This window comes from Platalea leucorodia, assembly GCF_965183815.1.
Source record: "Platalea leucorodia genome assembly, chromosome: 1".
Lineage (NCBI taxonomy): Eukaryota > Metazoa > Chordata > Aves > Pelecaniformes > Threskiornithidae > Platalea > Platalea leucorodia.
The window spans coordinates 150,288,678-150,311,528 of record NC_138823.1 but is presented as its reverse complement, the minus strand read 5'-3'; the positions used below and the strand labels follow the sequence as shown (position 1 = coordinate 150,311,528).

At 41.0% G+C, this 22,851-nt stretch overlaps 1 protein-coding gene across 1 annotated transcript in view; it reads right to left on the bottom strand.

Moving 5' to 3' along the window:
• Nucleotides 1–968: 968 nt before the first annotated feature.
• The window catches only part of GAD2 (glutamate decarboxylase 2), a gene marked incomplete at its 5' end in the record, with an annotated part of 39,063 nt that continues 17,180 nt past the window's right edge, over nt 969–22,851 (bottom strand). The window contains 9 exons of the mRNA XM_082310384.1: nt 969–1,527; nt 2,242–2,331; nt 4,093–4,200; nt 5,992–6,141; nt 7,856–7,934; nt 11,786–11,850; nt 12,967–13,083; nt 14,507–14,561; nt 17,933–18,012. Coding sequence (XP_082166510.1) covers nt 1,354–1,527; nt 2,242–2,331; nt 4,093–4,200; nt 5,992–6,141; nt 7,856–7,934; nt 11,786–11,850; nt 12,967–13,083; nt 14,507–14,561; nt 17,933–18,012 — 918 coding nt within the window. The 3' untranslated portion in view covers nt 969–1,353. The remainder of the gene's footprint in view (nt 1,528–2,241; nt 2,332–4,092; nt 4,201–5,991; nt 6,142–7,855; nt 7,935–11,785; nt 11,851–12,966; nt 13,084–14,506; nt 14,562–17,932; nt 18,013–22,851) is intronic.

Sequence of the window (22,851 nt, the reverse complement as noted above, 5' to 3'; positions counted from 1 at the left end):
AGGAATGATGCAGCACATGAACTCGGCAAGAGCTGTGCCCACAGTTTCTAAAAAGGCTGTGAGGCTTCGCGTGGGCTGTTTTAGGCAGATGTAGCCTTATCTCAATTTTTTCTGCAATTTCAAAAGCTGTTGCAGACAAGGATGGAGTCCAGCACTGGGAGAAACCTTTGACAAAGCAGTTTGTTACTTAAGCCCCATCTCTGTCGCTCAGATTACAGTCACATTTAATTTAGGCCTTGTCTTGCAGACCTCTACATCTGTAAGAAGTCTTTACCCTCTTAATGTAGCTGTGAGGTTTCATGCTATTTCTTCAGTAAGAATTTCAGTCAATTTTAATTTTCAATGTAGTTTTGGACTGCTCATAGCAGAGATGGTTATGAGAGAAGCATTTATTCAGACATGTGACTTCTTTTTGGATAGGCTTTTTTACTACAGAACACAGAAACCATCCAAATACAACCTTATTTCAGTCTTGGTTAGCACTGTATATTGATTGTGCGTCTGCTTAGTTAGGCCAAGTGGGAAACAATTAGGAATAATAGCATCCTATTGTTGTACTGTAATTGATCTTATTAAGTGGTTTTAAGAGCTGCAGTACTCTTGAAGTTTCTCAGTAATCAACCCTGGAGATGTACAATCCATATGACATGGAGAAATGAGGTACTGGTACCTCTTAAGAATGTAGTATGTGGGCTTATATTTTAAAATAAGCAGTAATAAATATTTGAGGCACCTCCATCAAAAGAAAAAGAATCCTAGTTAATTTTCAGCTTCTGTCCTTGCAGTTTTATAACCCATAAAAAATAAAAATATAGTTTACAAAATAGGATTTTTTTAATATATATATATTTCCTTTTGTAAAACTACACCTATTTAAATACATTTGAAATGTTGCTATAGGTAAATTAGAAATTCTGTTCTAATACTATGAAAAAGGCAAAATACTTTCACTTTTAAACATACAGCTTCTAATCTCTGCTTCTCACCGCCCCCTCCCACTTCCCCCAATTTGATTTTGTCATCATTTTGGTCAAATTTGGCATCATTCAGTCTGATTGCTTTTAATTTGAAGTAGTCACTGTGTTAAAATTGGGGATAAGATTTTAAGTATCTTCTGTTCTTCCTTATTTGTTTCAATGCAGCTTTTTGTGCAGCTAATTGTTAAGGAGGTATTCTAAAACTCAGGAAAGGACTTTAAAGGAGCCATGTTTCTTGATTTTAAACTGTACTCTACTCCAACGCCACAATATAGAAATAGATTTACTTTGGAACAAACTACAAATACATTCGCACAGTTTGTGACAACTTAATTGTCTACTTAGAGGTCCAGGAACAGACTTTCACACCCGATTATTATAAATCTTGTCCCAGGCGTTCTATTTCATCAATCAGGAAATCAATGTCTTGGTGAGTGGCTGCGGGGTTTGAGATGACCATCCGGAAGAAGTTCACTTTGTCTCCCAGGGGCTGATAGCTCACCATGGTCGTCCCATACTCCATCATCCTGGCTTTTATCACAGGTGCCACCTGCAATGTAACAAAAAGAAGGGGATGATGATCATCATCATTATCATTATTAGAATTATTATCATTAATTTAATGATGTTCATTATTTTCATTATTACCATCATCCTTACTATTATAACAAAACACAGTGCATGTTTTCGTCTTTTAAAAAAGATGAAGAGCTACAAGAAGCAGTTAAAATGAAATTACATCCAGTATTGATAAAGAAGTTAACCTCCATTAAGCAATAAATGGCTCACTGAAGAGACATTGGTTTTATCCTGTTTCTTTGTCCTGCTCTTAAAATCACTGGGGAATTTCCCCTCCCTACTTTCTCAATATTGCTGACAGCCACCCAGTAGCTGTTTTTTGTCGTGCTCAAATCATATTGTTACAATTGTTTTCCATCTTCTTTTCATATACCAGAGTGCCATGGTATTATCAAGCTATTGTTGCACTTGCTGGGTTTAGCAACTGCAGTCTACAGTAACTTCAGTGAATATACACAGAGTTCGAGTAAGTACTCTAGAGGCCAGGCAAACACAGGGAATACCAAACTTGGAGACCAGAGTAAGGTGGTGCCAGCCTAACCTGCAGTAAAACGACTGCGGAGGTGTTATTTGCCGGAATATCGTGAGGTGACCTTGCTCTGTGCCCTGGGAAACCATTTTGAGGATTGCCTGCCTGCAAGGATTTCACTTTTCACTGCGTAATGTCCTGGAGGACACTGCTTACCTTCATAAGGCGGCTCATTCTTTCTTCGTTGTCTTCCATACTGCGCAAGCTGGGAGGTATATACCAGAAGCAGACATTTGTGTGCTGAGGCTAAACACAGAATAATGGTTTACACTGTAAGAAATGTTCATAACATCTCAGTTGCAATTACGTTCATGCCTTTCCCCCCTCTCATACATCATACTGTGACAGCAGTCAAAGGTTTTCATTATTGTGGTCCACTGAGAGTCATCATCATTATTAATGCAGAAAAAATAATTTTAGGCAATTTATTCCCAGGGTGTCAGATGCAGAAACACATCATCTGGCTGTACAAATATATTTATCCCCTGCTGAGAGGCATCTAGATTTTGTAGGTGCTGTCCCCTCCAGAGGCTGAAGGGATTGTGTGGCTAAGGCAAGAATCTGTTACAGATAATTTAAAGGTGAGGACTGTGCCATTTACTTTTATTACATGACAGAATAATATAAAATCTGGTTCTGTAAACAGGAGTCACAGGTGGTACATAAGACAGTATAAGATTTTCTTACATTTAATGAAATTTATTATTTCTCAGTGTGATTCAGCTAGCTGCTGTATTAATACGCATGCACCACTGCATCTTAGCTAGCTTAACTTATATGGGAGCGCCAAGTAGAAAGGCATAAAGGAAGAACCAGCTGACATTTTGTGTATTTTTGCAGTCTCCCAACAGCTGCCTATCTTGCTACGTTCCTCTTTGCTGGATGCTAAATCTGTCAGTTACAGCAACTCCTACTGCTGCTGGTTCCCTTCCTTATATCATCAGACCCAGTGGACCAAATTCAGTGATGATGTGTGAGGTGCGGGAAGTAAATCACATAGTGGCATGTGGGTATGAGCCTGGGATCTCTGAAGAAACATGGCAAAGTTTATCTTTGTGCTGCAGAGCGCTTAGGCATGCACCAAGTGATCACTAGCAGGGAGCAGTGTTCTGAGAGACAAAACCTTCCAGGCCAAGTACAGAGAGCAAAAACCATCACAAGTAGGAGGAAAAAAGCTAAAATGAGATCTTTTTTTCTCTTTTACAGGCAAAACACCAGGTAACTTTCTAATGAAAGTCTCTACCAGGCCTGTCCCCAGCCATCACAGCTGGAAAGGGTTACCCACAAAGAGCTGGCCAAACACGGGTCAGTCCGGTGCAGTTCAGAGGTACAGCCACACCACCCAGGCTGCACTACCTTGCCCTGGGCACTGTGCTCCAGCTGAGCACCTGGCACCCAGGGGTACTGTCTCAGCTGGAGACCCTCAACAGAAACAACGTGCCTAGAGATATCTGCACCCCACACAGTGGTGTCACCTCTGCCACATGAGCCAGCTGGGCTCCCGAGCAACACCAGCCCCTGCCCCACTGTACTGCACCCCATTGCAGCAGGGACTGCAGTGCAGCTGGCCTCCCCAGGTCACCCCACGTCCCCTGTGACTGCCCGCTTGAGGATGCTGATAAATGTGCTTTACACAACCATCCTTTCAGAGTTGGGGGGGGCACTGTAACCCCCCACTCGTAACAGATCCTGCTATTAGGAAACCGTAACTTGTTTTTATTACTTAAGAGCTGGTTCTAATTGTGTGTGTGCTGTGTTAGCCTGAGATGCCAGTGTTTAGTTTCAGAGGGGTGAAACTGTGCAAATGGAAATCTTATGCACAGCTTCCTCATCTCCCTTGTTCCTGGATTCCATGAGGAAGAGAGATACTGGCACAGCAACAGGTTTTCTTACAAGGGACACTCATTTCTGTCATACGCTGTTTGGTTTGACCTGTTGGTAGCATCCCAATAGGTGACTAAGCCAAGTGCTGTTGACCAACTGGGAAAAAGAAGTCGTAATACATACCTTTCCATCAAACACCATTTCATATCCTTCTCTGTTCTTTATTTTATTGTATAGGTATTCTGCAAGTTCCAAGCACTTATCAATTTGTGCTTCAAATCCTGTGGTTCCCTTTAGAGACAGAGGGAGAAAAAAAGTTACGTGACTATCTGTTCTGTGAACTGCAACAGCAATAGGACCATGCAGCACTTGCCAAAGCACCAGCACAAGTCACCTCTCAGAAGTCTCTGTGGGACACATTAAGGATCTGATTCTACAAGACGAAGGACACTTTGCTAAGCAGAGCTCATTTGTCTCTAGCTCTTGCCACTGACTCCCTTATAGGCACCTCTGCAAAATAAACACCGGGTACTAGCTCAGTTCTCAGCAAAATACTGTGAACATCTCCAATGAAGGGTGCCCTCATTGGCAGATTTTGCAGAGAGGCTCAGCACCATTTCGGACAGCCTGGGCTAGCACAGAGGAGGGTCTCTAGAAGGTGTTGAGTTCCAGACATGGGGAGTCTCCTGCTATTTTCAGAATACGGGATTTTAATCTTCCAGAGGTGATGTGCTGGGGGCTTTTCCAAGACTAATTCTTCTTTTTTAGTTAAACACAGAATGGGCAGATACACTTTTAGAGTCCAGCCTGATGCCTGTGGAAATGCACATTTTGTTCAGATACTGCCCTGCCTCTATAGTGTTTTTCTCTCTTCTTTTCTAATTGACACCATATAAACTCAGAAGCTGTGTTTTTAAGAGCTGCAGCAAATCCTGCTTTTTCTTCTCTGGCAGAAGTCATAATCCTCTCTCTGTGACATCATAGTTGTTCCTGCAATCACCAGCTGTGATGCCACAAACAAAGAATTCAGCTTTATGAGGGAGGAGGGTGAATAAACAGCTAGAATAGGTAAACTGTTTAAGAAACACACGTCCTAGTTTGTAACGTTAATATTAAAAGCAGAGTGTGAGAGGAGAAAAAGCAGTACAAGGCATATTGAAAAAATAGGGTTTAGAAAAAATGTCTCTGAGTAATGGATGCATGTCCCTGCTAAATCTGTTCTGGCAGCGCAGAACTGACTTAAAAGCCCCTGTCATTATCCCTCTGTGTACAGAGATTTCAAAACAGGGTAGAGCTAGCACAGCCCCAGGAGAAAGGCTTGGAGTTAAAGAGAGACATGTGGCTAAAATTGCCTTCCACTCTGGAGACTCCAGTTAGCACAACAGCTATTGTGACCACAGAAACTTGCATCCTCCTTTACAGACTCCCACACCTCCAGCTACACTTGATGTCTGTCTCAGAATTGTTTTCAGAGTTTTAATGAAGCACATTTTTTAAGGCTTTCTGGAAATGAAAACAGTGATCTCATCTCCTCTGAACAAACCTGAGGCAACTTGACATAATAGATTGGATAAATATATGGACGAACTTATTTAGCAACATTCTACAAATACAGATGAATTAATCATTAGAGCCGTTTTTTCAGATTTCCCAGAGAACAGATTTTGATGAGTTTTCCTCTACTCCTTCAAAAGATGCCTTTGTATCTACTGCATGCAATCAAACTAGGTATTCCAGTCCTCATTTGCCATGTTTAATTTCCGAATGTCATTAAAACATCTTTTTATTTCCAGAAATCTTTGTATCAACATTCTTAGGTATATGATCTATGCTGTTAGACTCCTACAGTTACACAAAGCAAATGCTATGCAAAGCCATGGAGTTCAAGTTTCAAAATCACGTGTGCTGCTTTGAAGCTAAATTGTTAAAAGTATAAAAAACAGAAAATAATAATGTTCTTTCTTTCATGTTATATATGGGAAATTCAGGTCAGATATTCTCTAAAATTATGATTACATGAAAAAACCCCGTATCTGGTGTGCATTATTTTAATGTAAACAAATATACTGCAGTCAGTCCTACCTTTGCCCTCCACATCAGCCAGAGCTTGAAGACATCAACATGCCGTCCACATTGCAAAGCCTTGTCTCCCGTGTCATAAGACAGGTCGTAGTGCTTGTCTTGTTGAAAGAGGTAGGAAGCATGCATTTGATTGCAACTCTGCATCAATCCCTTATAGAAACAAAGACACAAAAAAGTGATGTTGGCGCAGATGTGACTACTGTTTTGAGGACTGCTTTGGGTGAAAAATTATAAACACCCAAATTCAGTGGAATATGTGTCCGAGTGCAAAAGGAAGATCAAAAAAAGGGACAAAACCAGACTTAGTTGCTCAGTGGACTAAGATTTTCATATCCCATTTAGTGCCCAGGACACCTTGGTACCTGACCCAGCAATATGTAATCCACTCCCAGAACCAAGGCATTTAAAAAAAAAAAAAAGCTGGACATGTGCTTCCTAGCATCGTTATGCAGAAGTTCATTTTTGGATCTCGCTTTTTATTCCTTGTTCTGGTTCCTTTTCCTCCTTTCCTTGGAAGGCTTTTTTTCTGGTTGAGTCAAACCAAGCCAATTTGATGACTAATCTAAATAATATCACACCACTTTTCTAATTGCTTTGGTCTCTAAAAGTCTGATTGTCATTGTTTTCTTTCTTTGTAGGCACAGTTCTCTTCTGCAAAGCCCTCAGCTGCAGATTGGATGCTTAAGTGGTACCGAAAGCTTTGAACAGACAGCAGAGCATATGGCCTTTAAACAGCCAGCTAGAGCTATTTCTGGGTTGCAAGATACCATTTTGAGGCAGCTTTGTGGGAGGGCCAGAAGCCAACAAGGTGAAGAAACCTGGCTCATGAAAGCATGAGGTTTCCTTTTTAGCTTTTTAAGTGAAATGCAGAGAGTCATGTTCTGGTTCTAGTTAAGTCCTCAACCAAGTTTAAGGTGTACCTTAGGGCTGTTGCCTAAAACTGCAATTTCCAGTCCAAGAAGAATCAAAACTCGGCTGTTTATCATCAAGTCTAATCTTTATGTGTAACTCAAAACCGAGATAGTAAAATGAGAGGGAAAAAAAATTGGCTTTCTCGTAATCTGAGCCACCTGTTCTCACTAGAGGTCAAGGATGGTACTGACTTCAACCAGGCAGGATTTGTCTTAGGGAACTGACCCAGAGGGCAAATAAAAGCCAGCTTCCCTTTTCCTAAGTACAATCACTTTGTATACAATCTGTTGTACAGCTGCTAGCAAAACAGCAACCAGCTTTTTGATAGCTGGTCTAGTAACTAGTGGTTGTACAGCAGCTGTGCCAGTAACTGATGGTTATACGAAAATTACAGGCTTGAAGGGTAATTCAAATTCTAGTACTAAAAGAAATGTCTACTTTTTATTCCAAGTGAACTTAGTCTTCCCTTTTTATTTCCATGTGCCCCAAAGTGGATATATGGATCAGAGCTGGGCTGAAATATCTATCATAAAAGTCTAGAAAATCTAATGATGCCTAGATTCTGGACCAAATGCCATGCTGCATGTATACCATACCATTCATCCTAAGAGGACTAGAGTTTGCCTACAGTTATATTTCATGCCACACAGAAACTAGTAGGGTTACACAGCTATGAACTCACAACTTAACTATGGGCATTTTGAATGGAAAGCCACAAAACTCTGTAGAGACATTGCCATTAATTGGATCTATCATTTCCATTAGACAGCTGTTTTAATTCCTTTTGCAGTCACAGACCGAGCACGTAACTAGAGGTCTACTTCCCAGTTTCTTTTATAATCCTCATGACATTAGTAAATATTAGCTATGACACAGTTATGAAGAAAACATCCGGTATTTTCAGAAGCAAAATGTCAGAAAAGATGAGAAAAGTGAGTATATGGGGACATACCTCTTCTCTTACTAGCAGGGCTGAACACTGCAGCGGGACGCCCATCATCTTGTGAGGGTTCCAGGTCACTGAATTGGCCCTGGGACAACAAACCGCATGAAACTCAGACATTGTACTATGGTGGTGAAACCACAGAGACATTTAGTAATAGTAATAATGAACATGTAGTAATGCACATGTTTTTCTGAGCAAGCAAAGCGGAAAATAATCATGGCAAATATTAGGAAAGTAATGCCTTCGTAAAGGACCTAATTCACTCTAGTTGGCTTTTGGATGACAATTCTGGCAACTTACTTACCACAGGGTAATTGCTTTATCCACTAAACTTAATCAGTATTAAACTTTCCGGGGAGTCATCTATACTTCATAAACATAGGGCAAACTTCCTAAAAACACCTGCCTGACTGATGAACTTCCTGAAGTCACCCGGCTGATTAAAGATGCAGATAGGAAGTGGGCAAACTAGCATATTCCCTCCCATTGATTCCAGTTTCACTAAGATTTTAGTAAGTAGCTCACATTTTTGAAAATTCCTTTAAATACTTCTGGGTACCTCTAAGTCTCTGATTAACTTGGAAAACCTGGCCCAAAGTAATTTTTCTCATTGCTCTGCTGATGGTGAATTTTCATAGCTCCTTAATTTTAGCTTGGCTATGATAATTCACACAACTGAAGGACTAAGTCCAAAATTACCATAGTAATAAACATAGAACTGATCCGCCTTTCCCTGAAAGACCCTGATCCTGTCTCCCTTCAGGATACATTCACTGCAAAAATAACTGTCAGCCCAGATCTTGTGAACAAACAGGGTCCTGTCACAATGCAGCCTAGCGAAGAGATATTTGGGACTGTGGCAAGTGCTGAATGGAAGATTGTCCAGTTGTTTATTATTTTAATTTTGTGTTACACTTGACTGGCTATTTGTTAATTACTATTATTACATATGACGATTAGCTGACAGATGCATACATTTGCGTCCTATTTGGCAGGCTGTCAAGGATGCGTAGTGCACAGGATTTCATGTGCTGCAGTGATCTGAGTTTTGATGGTATAAATCAGTCAACCAGGGCATGTAAAAACTTAAAAGGACCCAGGACACACTTGCAGATAACATTTATGTGAAGAGAGGTGAGCATGTCGGAATCTGGCAGTATTTTCCTTTGTAGGATTTGGAGACAGGGCTATAGGTTTATGCATGTCCTTATCATCTCCTGCCAAATTGCTTTTGCTCCTTCAAAGCAAGCAACACCAAAATTCACATAGCCACCAGGCAGCACTTCTGTGCTTTCTTCTTTGCTATTTAAATGGGACTGCGCAAATGTCTGATGCAAAATCTGTAGGGAACAGTCTTCCACAGGCAACATCTGGATACTTGGCTTGGCTTTTCGAGTATTTGGCAGCTTTTAATCAGCTCAGAGTCAGTCATCTGATTGCAACACCAAAGCTAATGATTCTGAACATGCATTCAGGTCTATGAATTTCCTTTGATATGATACTTTTTAATTTTTATCTGTGCCTACGCAGAATCAGGCAGAAATTCTTGAAAAGACTTCTAGGTAATAGTAGTGGTATGGGTTTTCTCAAGCAAAAGGATTATTTACTGACAACAGCCAGATGTTAATTATCTGCCTAAAACATTTAATTTACCCTAAGGTCATTTATTTCCCCAATTACATCCCAATTGCACACAGAAAAAAATTAATTACGTAAAATAAAAAGCCACCATTTTTCATTTGTTATCAGTTATTCGGGGCTTCAGCCATCAGTATGTGCTCGAAGAAATTGCTGACTGAGACAAACATTGAAGGAAAAAAGCTACGTGCATCCACAGATGTTTATTTAAAGCATCTCACATTCGCCCAAATAACTGAGCACCAAGCATCGATGGGATTTTTTGGCTGTGGGTCACAGACAGAAAAAAAAAAAAAGAGGAAAAGTTTTCCTTTAGAGATTTCAAATGGATGACAGGAAAGATTCAAGACTGGCAGAATTTGGTCCTCAGCCATCATTAAAAACAGACTGAGGTGCATTCGCTGACCAGCTGCAGCCCCGGGAAGGACGCCCAGACCTTGTATGGGAGCGCTCACTCAGCTGCAAACATGCTTTTCTCACATAGCTGTCACCCCCTGCCCGAGCCTCTGGGAGAGGGACACCAGATCGAAACTGCTGACAATGGCCAGATCGACCTGCTCCAGACACCAGGTGATATCCTTCCTTCAGGGTGCCTTGGAGCAGCTTGAAATCTGCCACGTGGGGACCGGAGGGCACCTTAAGGATGGTCCTGCAACTCCTCCTGCCTTTGACAGGAGTATTTTTGCTGGACTGCCTGTTATCAGAAGGATGGGAATACTCAGAGCATAGAGTGCTCCATTTAATGCTCCCTCTTTGTCCCTTTCTCCCCTATCAAACATGAGTAACAGCTCCAGTTCTCTTCTATCCAGACCTGCAACGACTGCGTTGTACTCTAGTATGTACCATGAAACAGGGATGTCCATAAAAGTTGGCTCTACAAGTCTCCTCACATTTGAAATCTGGACGAACTGAAATAAGCCGCTGTGTCCATCAAGCAGAGGAACAGCACTGGAAATGACAAATTTCATTAATTCATTGCCAAACATATGGAGATGCTGCTTATCAAAGCACTAGATAAAATCCAGTGGAGTTCTGGATCTACAGTATATTATTTGGAAAGTTCTCCAATACAGATTCAACCTGAATGTCTCATTCCAACAGAATCTGGACAGCAATTCGGGAGGCAAACTCTTTTTTTTCATACTCTGTCCTTGCACGCAACTGGGTAGGTTTTTCTAACTTGCTAGGTATTTGGGTATATCTCCTTTTAATGCACAATATCTAAGTAAGTCTGGAGTGCTGGAAGCAGTCTTAACTAAATCAAATTCATAGAACCATTGGCTCCTTTCCAAATTTTGCATGTGAGATGTATGAGAAAGGAACTGAATCATCAAGGTATCCTCCTCATCTTCAGGAACAGGATGAGGAAGTTGTTTGTAATGTTAATTGACAAGGAACAGCAATTCCATTTAGAGATAAAAAGGCAGAACGGAGTAATAATTTACTCTTGAACAGCACAAGCTTCAGAAAATACACAAATGTGAGAGCGACTCCATCTAGCCTGGTATACTGTCTCCAGCAAGTGGCCTGAACAGGTGCCTGGGAAGAATATAAAACAGGGCAAGCATATACGACCTTCCTCCAAATACTCTCTAAGCTCCCAGTCATCTGTGGCTCATAGAAGTCCTGAATGGTTTTTATCTGTCTTCCCTTGAACGCAGGTAAATCTTAACATCCTATTGCATGGAGTTCCACAAGTTTCTGAATAAGCAGCTGTTTGTAAGTTTAAGTTCTGAACTGGACTGGCATCACTAATTTTCATCTGTGAGTATGTGCAATGTTCATGAGCTCATGACTACAACTGTGCATATCCAGGCACAGATTTACTGAGAAGATGTCATTAACACAGCCTGGAGGGGGATATTCTCTCCAGAAGTGACAGAGCAGAGGTCAGTGACTGCCGGGACACCTGTCCAAACCGCAGGCGCATCTACCTTTTATACTTAAGACTTCAGCATGCAAGACTTCCAAAATTCATTTCTTAGGAATGCAATTGCTAATTCATGTTGGACACTGAATCAGTGGATGCTGCAGAAACCACTCTGGAGCTGCAAATGTCTGCTGGAAGGAATGAAAATGCAAACAAGAAATACCTGCTGTTTGTACTACAAAACAAAGTGCCACAGTACTGTAGCATTGAACAAAGGCACTCAGCAATGCTACTTCAACTGGAAGAACAGTTTGCATAATTTCTTTTATTTTTATTTTTTATTTTTATTTTTAAACATTGCTATGGTAATCACAAGTGTGTTAAAATGTATTTAATAAATGTGTTTAATTGATATTAATAAATCATACCTTTCAACGCCATTTAACTTCCATTTGTGTTTTCTTGACATCAGGAGCCCGCCACCCCATGCTCCCTGGAAGGCAAGACACATTATCTTAATGAGAACTCTGCGTTTCTCTGTGATGACATCTATGCGTTCACATCAGTTTGGGGCTTGCCCTTTCTTCTTGCTGATGTGGCACGTTCCAAAACGACCAGGCAGATGGGGCCTGAGGCATTAGCTGCACTAACAATTTTCTTCCAGCAGCTTGGAAGCAGTGCTTTATAGCCCATAATCTGAGTGCCAGCCCTTATCAACTGCTAACCCCTCCCTCGCCACCTCCTCTGACACGGACACATTGGGCTGCCCCACGCTGTAATTAATGACTTGCAGGGCTCCTCCTGGGTAAGCTGCCTTTTCTCTTTTAGTGACTAAGTGATGATAACAAACCAGACTGCGATATCAGCTGCTCTGGTCAGCTTTCATCATATTTCAGATCACTACTGCTTGCCCCCTACTCATTTGCTTTCGCTCACAGAGATCCGGGACAAGCAGGCATTTCACGTGACTGAGAAGTAGTGTAAAAGGTAAATACAAATTCTTCCTTTGAATTGGAGTGATTTTGGCTGACACAGTAATCCAAAAGCAAGATACCCAGCCCTACGGAAACTCAATTACCATGCCTTTTTGGAGAAAGGATTTGCAAAAATGACACAGAAGCCATTCTAGGGCTAAAAGATGATCCTTCAGAAAGATTTATTGGCAAGAGCCCAGATAAAGCTAAGTAGCCAATCTGATAAATTTCTCTAGCATTTGCATTAACCTGTTCAGCAATTTGCAGTACTTCATTCCAGACAAATGTAGCCTTTTCCTTATGTATTTATTTTGTAGCTGCTGCAGCAGCTGAGCCAATGCTCAGTATGGTTCTTATGTATTTCTTGTACTAATGGCATTTAGAGATAAAACCGAAAGCACTCAAACTAGGTCATCTTAAGTGTCCCAGTTGCTAAAAGTACCACACAGTCACAGCTCCTAAAATGTCCCCCTGATTTGAGCCTTTCGGAGGAGTGGTAAGTCAGCACTTGGATGTTAGACTTAATTACAGGAAGCAAATACAACTGGTTTTGTACAAGATGACACTGTCCAAAATGAACAAATTAATGCTAATATACCTTGTGATCCAGCCCCCCCCCGTAAGATGATACTTACATCCACGTGCATCCAGATTTTGTATTTCTTGCAGATATCTGCAATCGCTATGAGAGGATCAAACGCCCCATATACTGTTGTCCCAGCTGTGGCACTCACCAGAAAAGGAACAAATCCCTGCAAAAAAGCACAGAGGTATTTGGCAAGGTCAGGGTGCTGCAGCCTCCTCAGCCTGCAGCAGCCCCGACTCCTCTTGTGCTGCCTCCACAGCGAGCCCACAAGTGTCTCCTAGAGGACATCCCTGCTACATTACACTGGTTTTCTTGTAGTTTAGATGCTAGTGATGTTATAGTTTCTACCTTAAGGTGGCAGCAAACTTCCAAACCAGCATCCTCCATTTATTAGGATGCATGAGACAGGTAAGGGCTCAGAAGAACAATTCCGCTCCATGCCGCCTGCCTCAAACAGAAAGGTCTGCTCTGCATCGTGTTGCGTAAAACAAACCTCACCCAGGCACCGCAGTGCAAGAAATCCCTCTGATGGACTGGGCCCTGGGCTGTACTGTAATTATCCCAGCGAGTGTCTGAACGTGTGGTAGCCCAGTCCTGCCAGTGGGAGCATCTTGTCTGGGGGTGTCTCCTGGAGGCAATGCCCAGGGGAGGTGTGGGGCTCACCTCCAGCCCCATCCCTCTGGCAGAGCGGGGAGACAGCGATCTCCACGGAGGCCAGGGACCATCTCTTGGATTCCCCTGCTAAATGCTGTGCCTCACAGAGGAGCACTGACTGTCATATGCCATAATTTATACCAGTGTTTCATTTTAAATTCATTTGTAGTTCTCTTGCTTTTATAAGCAGTACTCAGAGCAACAAAGGTAAAGAGTGGCTACATTTTTTGCAGAGCTGGGGTTTAAACTATCAAAGAGGTCTAAACTTCCCTCTGCAAAGTGAAATACATGGTCAGTAGCTTCAGGTGGTACTCTGTCGCCTTGCTGCCTTTCATTTTTATCTACTATATTGCTCTTCTTAGACAAAGTACGCTTTTAATGAAGATTTGTGTTATTAATGACCTTTACATGCTGTGTGTCTAATGATTATTTACATAAATGTTGAAGGCACAAGGCTAAGTTCATTGCATACTTTAATCTGTTGTTTTAATTCTAGCTTCTATTAATGAACACATACAACAGCAGCACATTTTTAGAGATGTGTGGATTTTAGTTTATCTTCCATTGTTTTGATGACTATGAGGAACACTTTCAACATGTTAAAATACATACAAATTACCCAAATGATTACTCTGTTTTTGCCAATATTCAGCTGAGGAACTGCATCATAGGCTGATAATGTAAAAAACGAGGGTGTTATGCAGAGGAACACATAAAAAAAGCCAAATAGCTCATGGAGATTATAAAGTAGCTCTAAACCTATTTTCTCAGCAGCTCTTGCCTCACTAATTGCCAGGCTACATTTCTGAGAAATAAATCAAAAGTTAATGGGCAAGACTTTGTTGTTTTACCAAGGAAAGCAAAACAACTAGCTGTATCATTCTTGGTTTTTTTTTTTTTTTCTTTTTTGGAAGCAGAAAAGCCAGTAAACTTACTTTTTGTTTGGCTTCAAGAATTCTTCTTTCAAGGTCTGATGGGATCATTTTTCCTCTGGAGCAAGAGAGAGTTATATTAAAAATTTGATTTTGAAATCAGCTCTTGCTGTTACTTCTTCACTTCATAGGAAACCCAAATAAGGAACAAAGCAGCACTGAAGAGCACAGAAAGACTCTGACCATTAGTCTGAGTTTTTACCTTAATTATTTTGTCAACCAGTTTTCATCGATACGGTGATGGTAACTAAGAGAAGTTATCTCGTGGCCACCCTCATTAAAGACTGATGCTGCTCCATGGAGCCTCCTGGTCCTGTTTGACATCACAGCCCTGGGAATATGCTCCAGGCTCCAAGGGAGAAGCTCAGCCCAGAGTCCCAAGCAGCCCACTGGGTGCCAAACCCCACGGTCCCCTTTCAGCAAGCACAAAAAATGCCAGCTGAGCTGCGTGGCCTTAAGCAGTCCAACTCAGCTCTGATGCAAGCAGTTTTTTCCATGTTTCCATCTGAGGGATGAACTCATTTCAGGGCCACCACCCCACAGTTCGGTGCATAACATGTTCACATTTGCTTGAAGCAGGATACAAGAAGAAGCTACCAGTCTGGACTCATTAAATGCACTGCCAGGCCCTTTGTACTGCCTCTATACTGAATTTGCAACACATTTAGTATGAACCATTCACACGAGATCCAGACTCAGCAGTATAAGGCTTGAAGGCTAATCTATGAAATCCTGTAAATGAATTAGGTGCAAGTTAAAACAGTGCTGATATTGAATACTGAGGGTAAGTTTTTTCTTTGCTTTAGCCACAAGCAAGACTAGCTAAGAAGACAGTATGCATAACAGCAATACAAACATGACAGCTCCCCACATTACAGGAATAAACTCTTCACTGGATTTAAGTGTTGTCCATTTAGATTTTTATGTGTGTATGTACTTTGAAGGACTTTTTCAGTTTTTAGTATAGTTGGACACTTTTTTTTTCACTGAAGCACTGTTTCCTGTTGCTATTAAAAAACCCCCCTTTACTAAAGCTCAAAATAGCAGTTTTAGGAAAACAAATACACCCATGAGTTTTAGTTTTACTTTTACATAAAAAACCCTTGAAGTGTTTTCAGGACATTTGGATGAATGCAAATTAAGAAAAAAAAAATTACTAATTTCTTATAAGAAGATATTGCCAGGTTTTGTAAGTTTTCATCCTTACACAGCTCACAATAAGCCAGTAATTATTTCAGTAGAAATGGGTTTGCACTGCTGAGACTTTTGCAAAATCTGTTTAAAAATTAGCCCCGATTTTTCTCATAGAAGTTCAAGGTCTAAAGACTATTCAACTCATTGTGAGTTCCCCCGAGTTACATGACATGTTCAGAGAAAAGCAGTAGTTGTCTTATCTTCAAAAACTGTTTCTGGGATCATTAGAGGAATAAAGAAAAAAAAGGCATGCCAAAGGAAGGCAATGAGTTCCTCCTCCAAACATAGTTTAGATGTCCGTCTTTAATGGTTTCTAATTTATTGAGCTTGTGCATACAAACACGCACAGGGCTGGGCAGAACTCTTCATTGCCAAATCTTTTTTTACCAAGAGAAGTGATTATCCAGCCCCTGGTCACGTTGAGCATGCACGGAGCAAGCAGTAGGTTGGCTTTGGGAGAGGCAGAAGAGACTCAGCAGCAAAAGGACACTGAGGATAGAATAAGTGTTGGTGTCAGTCTTGTCATATTATCCAGACCTGTACACAGCCTTCTCTGCTGCCACACCATACTAAAGTGTTCTGACCCCAGACCTGCAGGTAATATGCTATAGCTACCAAGATGGCTGCATGGTAGTAAAAGAAGCAATGGAAATACATGGTTGTCCAGTCTGGGGTGCGAGCAAGAACATGATTTTCTGCATGTTCTCCTGGCTTGAAATTCACCACACATTTACAGAGTCCCATGATACAGCAAAACAAGGCAAACTTGGTGGGTGTGGGTCAGGACAGGGAAGAGAAGAGCTACCAAGAACTGTGCTTGGTCATGCTGGAAACATCAAGAAGATCCTGTGGTGCTCCTTCACCCTCCCACAGTCCACATCTTCACAGAGGGTGCTCTCCACTACATAAGCCCACATCTTGTGCAAACAGCCCACTTTGTCCCAGTGGCGTCTGCTGGGATTCAGTGAAACATGCAGTAAGCCTGCTGTTTACTTCAGGGTGGGCAGGGTAAGCATTGTGGTCTTCGCAGAAAATCATTCACGCTGAATTTGCACAAGAAGAAAAAGAAGACACGACTTCATTGATCCATGTCTGTGTTTAGTGAATAGAAACAATCAGAGATTTATTTTGATGTGTGTTGGTTGTGTTGATATTGTCATTAATTCCTCTTCAAGGTGTGCTCAGTCTTTTGTTAGTAAAGAGATAATAAGCCCGTAAGTCAATATGCAGGTGCTGTGATTAGCACTGTAAATTGCTTAGTTGATGCTCATCTTTTGATGTGGGAGCAGAGTATTTTGATAGCAGTAAAACCTTCCATTTATGCTAGAGTCATAAATAATTCAATACCTTATAACAATGATATTTGGTACTCATAGTAAGAGCACATTCTATTGAAAATAATCTCAGTAGAATTGATAAGGACTGTTCTATTAATTTTTGTCCCACAGAACGCATGTTTTCCCCCAAATTTAAAATCTTCTTCAGAACATATTGATTTTGTTAATACTCCTTTGCCTTCTCAAATGGGTTTTCATAGAGTATCAAAACCTTTTAGTTGGGTGAGTTAAGCAAGAAGTTATCTACCACAGGTTTTGTATTGTTGATGGGACCTGTAAGTTAGGTGCCTGCTGTGCTACCCCTTGCCATGGGCCATCCCCCTCCTTGGCCTGTGCTGCCCACAATGCTGCCAAGATCCTTCTCTCCACATCCCGTCGCAGGGGTGTCCCCATCAAGGGCACTGGGGGAAATGTAGTCCAGCTGAGAAGGATGGTGAGAGCATGAAGTAACAGAATTACATTAGCAAACGCACCTCAATATTTTACTGCTTTAAAAGGGCCACTTCAGTTCATTTTAATGGATCAAAATGTGCATGTCTAAATGCTCCATTTTGACCAAAACAAGCTTCTTCCTCATTTCTTAGCAGAACGTGTAAAGAGTGATTGTTAGTTGCACTTTTTGTTTCACTTCAGGGTGAAAGAAAAAGAAATATCAGAAATCCCTGAGGAAGGGAACTTTGAGATTTTTTATGGGCTCCAAAAACTGACTCGTAAAGAGGCTACTGACAGAGCCAGTTCCTTAAGTGGGATAAATCAGTGTAAGGCTGCTAAAGATGATAGCGCTATGATGAATGATACCAACTGTTGACTGCATCCTGTATGCTCTCTCTGAGCTGAGCACCTAATGACCTTCTTCCATGTACCGATAAAAAGAGCTGTATTTGGCATCTTTACTTACCTTTCATCACATCTAATCAGAATCACACTATCTGTACCGATACCCAAGGCCGCAGCTCCTTTCTTCACAGAAAAGTGACTCTGAAAAAATACATTTATTATTATTTATTATTTTTATTATTATTTCTTATCCAATTTAATATAAAACACTACACTCTTCCAAGCCCTTCAGCAAGTAGTCCCACACAGGCAGTAATTCTATTCATAGGCTTTTTGGAAATCAGTCACTGTAATTTGAGGTTTCATATCAGGTCACTACAGCCAGTTAGAGAAACAGCAATCACTCTAATCTGGATTTACTCCTGGAATATTAAATACACAACTGTGGCTGATGATGGACTGAATTTCTGTCCTTGAATACATACCTACAGCTTCTATTGCTTGTAACAGATTCAGCTATGAACTTGATTCACTGAAACAAAAAATTCTCCCCTATAGAATTCGTTTAGTTCGTAGCATCCAGAGCGATGTGCTTCTGCTATCTAACTTCTGGCCAAATAATACACTGAGGGAAATTAAGATAGGAAGCCTAATTGTGATATCATGCCAGTGAAAGCTAGTAATAACTCGCATTAATAAATGGAGCTATTGCAATTTAAAATCAGAACTGGGCTATTAGTAAGACTCTTAGTTAATCTGTATGTACAGAATAAAAAGTGGAAGTTATGTGCTACAGTGCAAGTCAGCCTAATTTTCTCTAGCTAATATGACTTAACTCCTGAGTCAGTGTTGGTTTATAATTCTAATTTAAATCCTAGTGATTATGATAATGAAGTAGTTTTATATCAAATTATATCACCAAGAATTTGATTTTTATTAACTCAAAAACACAACTGTAACAATATTGTCCAAAGTAATTTTAACTACAGATTATTAAACTTTAAAAAATGGAAATTCATTGCATATACCAGAGTACCATTAGCTCAGGATGTAACACTATAAAAAAGATCAAGGAGATAAAACTCTAACAGGGCTTTTTAGGTGTCTGAGATGTTAAAGAAGAAAGGAAGACATACAGGCTGTGGGAGCAGAGAAGCAGATCACAAAGCAGAGAAGTAATCACTATTGCTTTGTCAAGTGAGTATTTGGCTTCAACTGTAATGAGAGCAGTACAGAGCTATAGAGGAAGAGATGGACGCGACGGTTACACGTCTGCTTCACTTAAAGGCCGTGAATTCAGGGGGATTTCACTGCATGCTTAAGGGCTCCCTTCATAATGAACACTTTGAGAAATGAAAATCAATTCTAAATCGACTTTATGAAAGAGAGAGGAAGAAGAGTAGAACTGCAACATGTACCTTCACTTTAGTAAGTAAAAATAAAACCTGTGTTTTAAAAATCACCCGGGGGGTAATTATCGTTAACAGTCCTGACTACTGTGGTTATGGCTGTGTAAGAGTTTCCACTCCAAAATCTTCTTTTCATATGCCTGTAGCTCATTGTTTTGGCTGAAATGCCTCAAGTTTTCATGATGCCCATAGAGTTTATCAATGTTCAGACATTTTGAAGAAGTTCAGATTGTTCTTGAGCCACGATTCACTGATGATACATGGACAATTTGAAAATACTTCTTCAAGTGAATGGTATTTTTCATACTATGTTAATTTTTTTAACGCAGTGCGTTGGTATAGCTTTCCCCCATGGGGAATGGCTGCAGTATACCAAAAACGTGTATTGAACAGCCATTGACCACCTTGTCTAGACCTAAAATCAGTTTTTAAGGCCCTAGTACAACAAACCATCCTAGCCCCTGAATTAAGCACATTCTGAAATGTAAATATATGCATGTTGGACTTATTTCTGCACAAGCTGATGATCAAATGAAATGCATACCCATGCACTTAGATGAGGAAAAAGGGATTTCTGCCTGTGCTTCAATGTTTTGCTGAATTAGTCTGGGTTCTAGATGCAGCCAGACTAATCAGGCTTAAGTCATCATGTAGTCCATCACGCTCCCTCTGCAGTCTGGGGGGCAGACAGGCACCTCCAGGGAAGGACTCAGCCAGCATGAGGGTTGCTGTTTTGGAGTGGGTGCCAAACGACATCAGGTGAAGAGATTTCTACCCCTTCCCTATGGACCAAGCCCTGGGATAGCTACTGTCTGTGAGTGGAAAGTGTACAGCACCTGCAGGCAGCCGTGCCCTGCAAACTGGTGGATATTTGATTTTAACACACTGTTACTGTCTAGCCTATTAAAACCAAAGGTTAGTGATACGCAGTAGAGTAGATACACGGTTTGCCCTGTTGTGTTTCTAGCTGGAGTCACATAGTGCTAGGAAGTATTTACACATTGAACACCATGGGCCTGCTCAGCATCACACTGATATTCTTCATGGCACGTTCTTTATTTCATGAAACTGAATTTTTGAACAAACACATTTCCACAAGCTACCTCAGCTTCACTAAAATCAGTGGACTTTTCCTAAGTACAAATGCACTGTAGCTTAAGGCTTGGACTGGGACCAATCCACAAACCTGTATATGTGGAAGATACTGAAGTCTCTTCCCAGCCTTGCGGGTCTCCCTGAGCCCCATGGTGCAGCAGTGCAACTTTATGAGAGCAGGGAGGAGGAGAGGCCATGAGGAGGCTACTGGCATCAGGAGGCTTATAAAAAATTCCCAGTTTTAGGAAGATATCTTTGAACTTTGCAAAAATTGAAACAGAGCTATAATATTGCCAGCAAAATGTCAGTTCATTAATATGCTATGTGAAGCTAGAATTGAGTTTATATACTTAAAAAATTAATCTGTTTTTTATTCATGTATTACACAAACCGATGTGCACATACTGGATAGTGTAATACATCACTCATCACAGGTAGAGATGTGGGAGTCAAGAGTCACAGATATATTTCTCTGGGTTTTCAGTCAATGACATTACATTGATGAATTTTGTTCCTTATTCCATACTAGTTAAAATAGATTTACTACTGTAATTTGTTTTTCTAATAGAAAATAGAACCATTCAGAATGCCTTAAAAAAGAAAATACGGATTTGAATGGTTTACTATGAGGAAGAAAATCAAGCCCATGTGCTCAAAGGCATCCACTGGAATACGGCCAAGCTCAGCTGCCTCATTGAGAAGTCTCACGGCACTGCTAAAACAGCATTGGGGGAAAAACGAATGCAGTGCTGATAGCTTGGTTGCCTGATGGCTTTTTACAGACTGAAGGGAATTCAGCGGTCAGGAACCAAAACAGGTCTAGGGATAAATTGGGAAGAAATACAGAAGCCTGTGCACAGAAGGGCAAATGCAATTACAATTTCTAAACAAACTCTGCATATGAAATTGCTCCATCTGTGTATACAGTCACAGATATATGACTACTGTTATGTTCTCGTGTCTCAGGGTAACATCAAAGGAATTACTCCAACAGCCTGAGAGGCTCTAAAAGGGACAGGATGAAAGTGAAAATGGAAAAAATATAGTTTTAAGAGCAAAGGAAACTTTCCTCATCATGACGAATATTAAACTTTGTTCTAACATTCCTGGGATGCTGCTGAAAATTTGGTTGCCTGTGTAATATAAAGGTAAACACAGAGAAATATAAAGGTCAAAGACAAGGAAAAGCTTGCAGAAATAAGCCTGGTTAAACAGAACTACTGACAGATTCAGCTGGGCTAATGGAGAAGAAGGACATTAATTGTGACCCCTTTGGGAACACGGGGCCTACAAACTGTTCAGCCACGCAAAGAAGTGAGCTCGAACACCATCTTTCACAACACAGCCACGTAGGAGTTACGCAGATCTGGAATTCAAAAAGGGAGGACGGGGGCAGCCTGCCTGATGCTGGTCCTGAAGGAAAAACCAGGCTAGGAGAAGCCGGCAGGACCAGTTTCACCACTGTCCTGTGCTTGCCAGAGACAGGAGGACAGGCAGGTGAGAGTGGACTGTCGCTGCGGCTTTTGCCCTCCCTTCACGCAGTGCTGCACCGCAAAAAGGGGCATGGAAGACTACAAATACATCCCCAATAGAGAGGAACCTCAATTCGTCTCTGAAAAGAAATGTGGTTAAAATTCAGTGGTGAAGGAGAAGGCATAGAGTGACAAAATATTATACTATATTAGACTATAGACTATTGGACTATATTCAATATGAGTAACAAAAGCATATTATTCGTCAGAAAAAAAAATTGTGATCTTGAGCCAGGGCAATGTTCCCTTTGTCTAAAATTTCAAATGCTGTTTGGGATAAGTTTGTTCGCCTGATGACATTTTTTCATAGCTAGCTTTGTAAAGTAAAAACACATATTGTGAATTTATTACAGGTGCAATAATGAATAGGTCTTTTGGAAAAAAGAAGAATTAGAATAATTTAAAATATTATGATGCTGAAAAGTATGGCATTGTTATCTTAAATGAACAGTGCTTCAATATACAGATGCTTCTACTTTTATAGCTGGCTAAATTAATTGCTCATCATCTGGCATGGCTGAAGCTGTCAGGAAGAACCATCCTAATGCCATGAGCCCCAGGGGTCACAGCTGTTTTTTCAGACTGCAGTTTCTCCCTGCTCACATAAATCCAGACTGGCACAAGCTTTGTGGAGGGAGCTCATCAGGAGTGAGTTCCCAAATGCTGAGCAAGCCGAGCCACCCAGCAGCCAAAACCTCACCGAGGTCTGCAGGTTTGGCTGGTGGCAGCCCTGGACCCCCAGCCTCACCCCATCAGCCACAGCCCAGCAAAGGAGGCACACATGCTTTCCTCTCCATCTCCCCTGGGCTTTAAACAATGTGGGACCCCTGGATGCGAAGGCTGGGCTACTTCTCTCTTAATTTTAATCATCTAAAAATGTGTGTCTGGTCTAGGCTTTAGGCTTGCTGTCTGGCCTCCCTCAATAGTGGGGAAGAAAAGGTACCTCCAGAAGGCACCTCATCCACGAGGCTTTGGCACCCATTTTAGACTAGGATGAGTTGTCT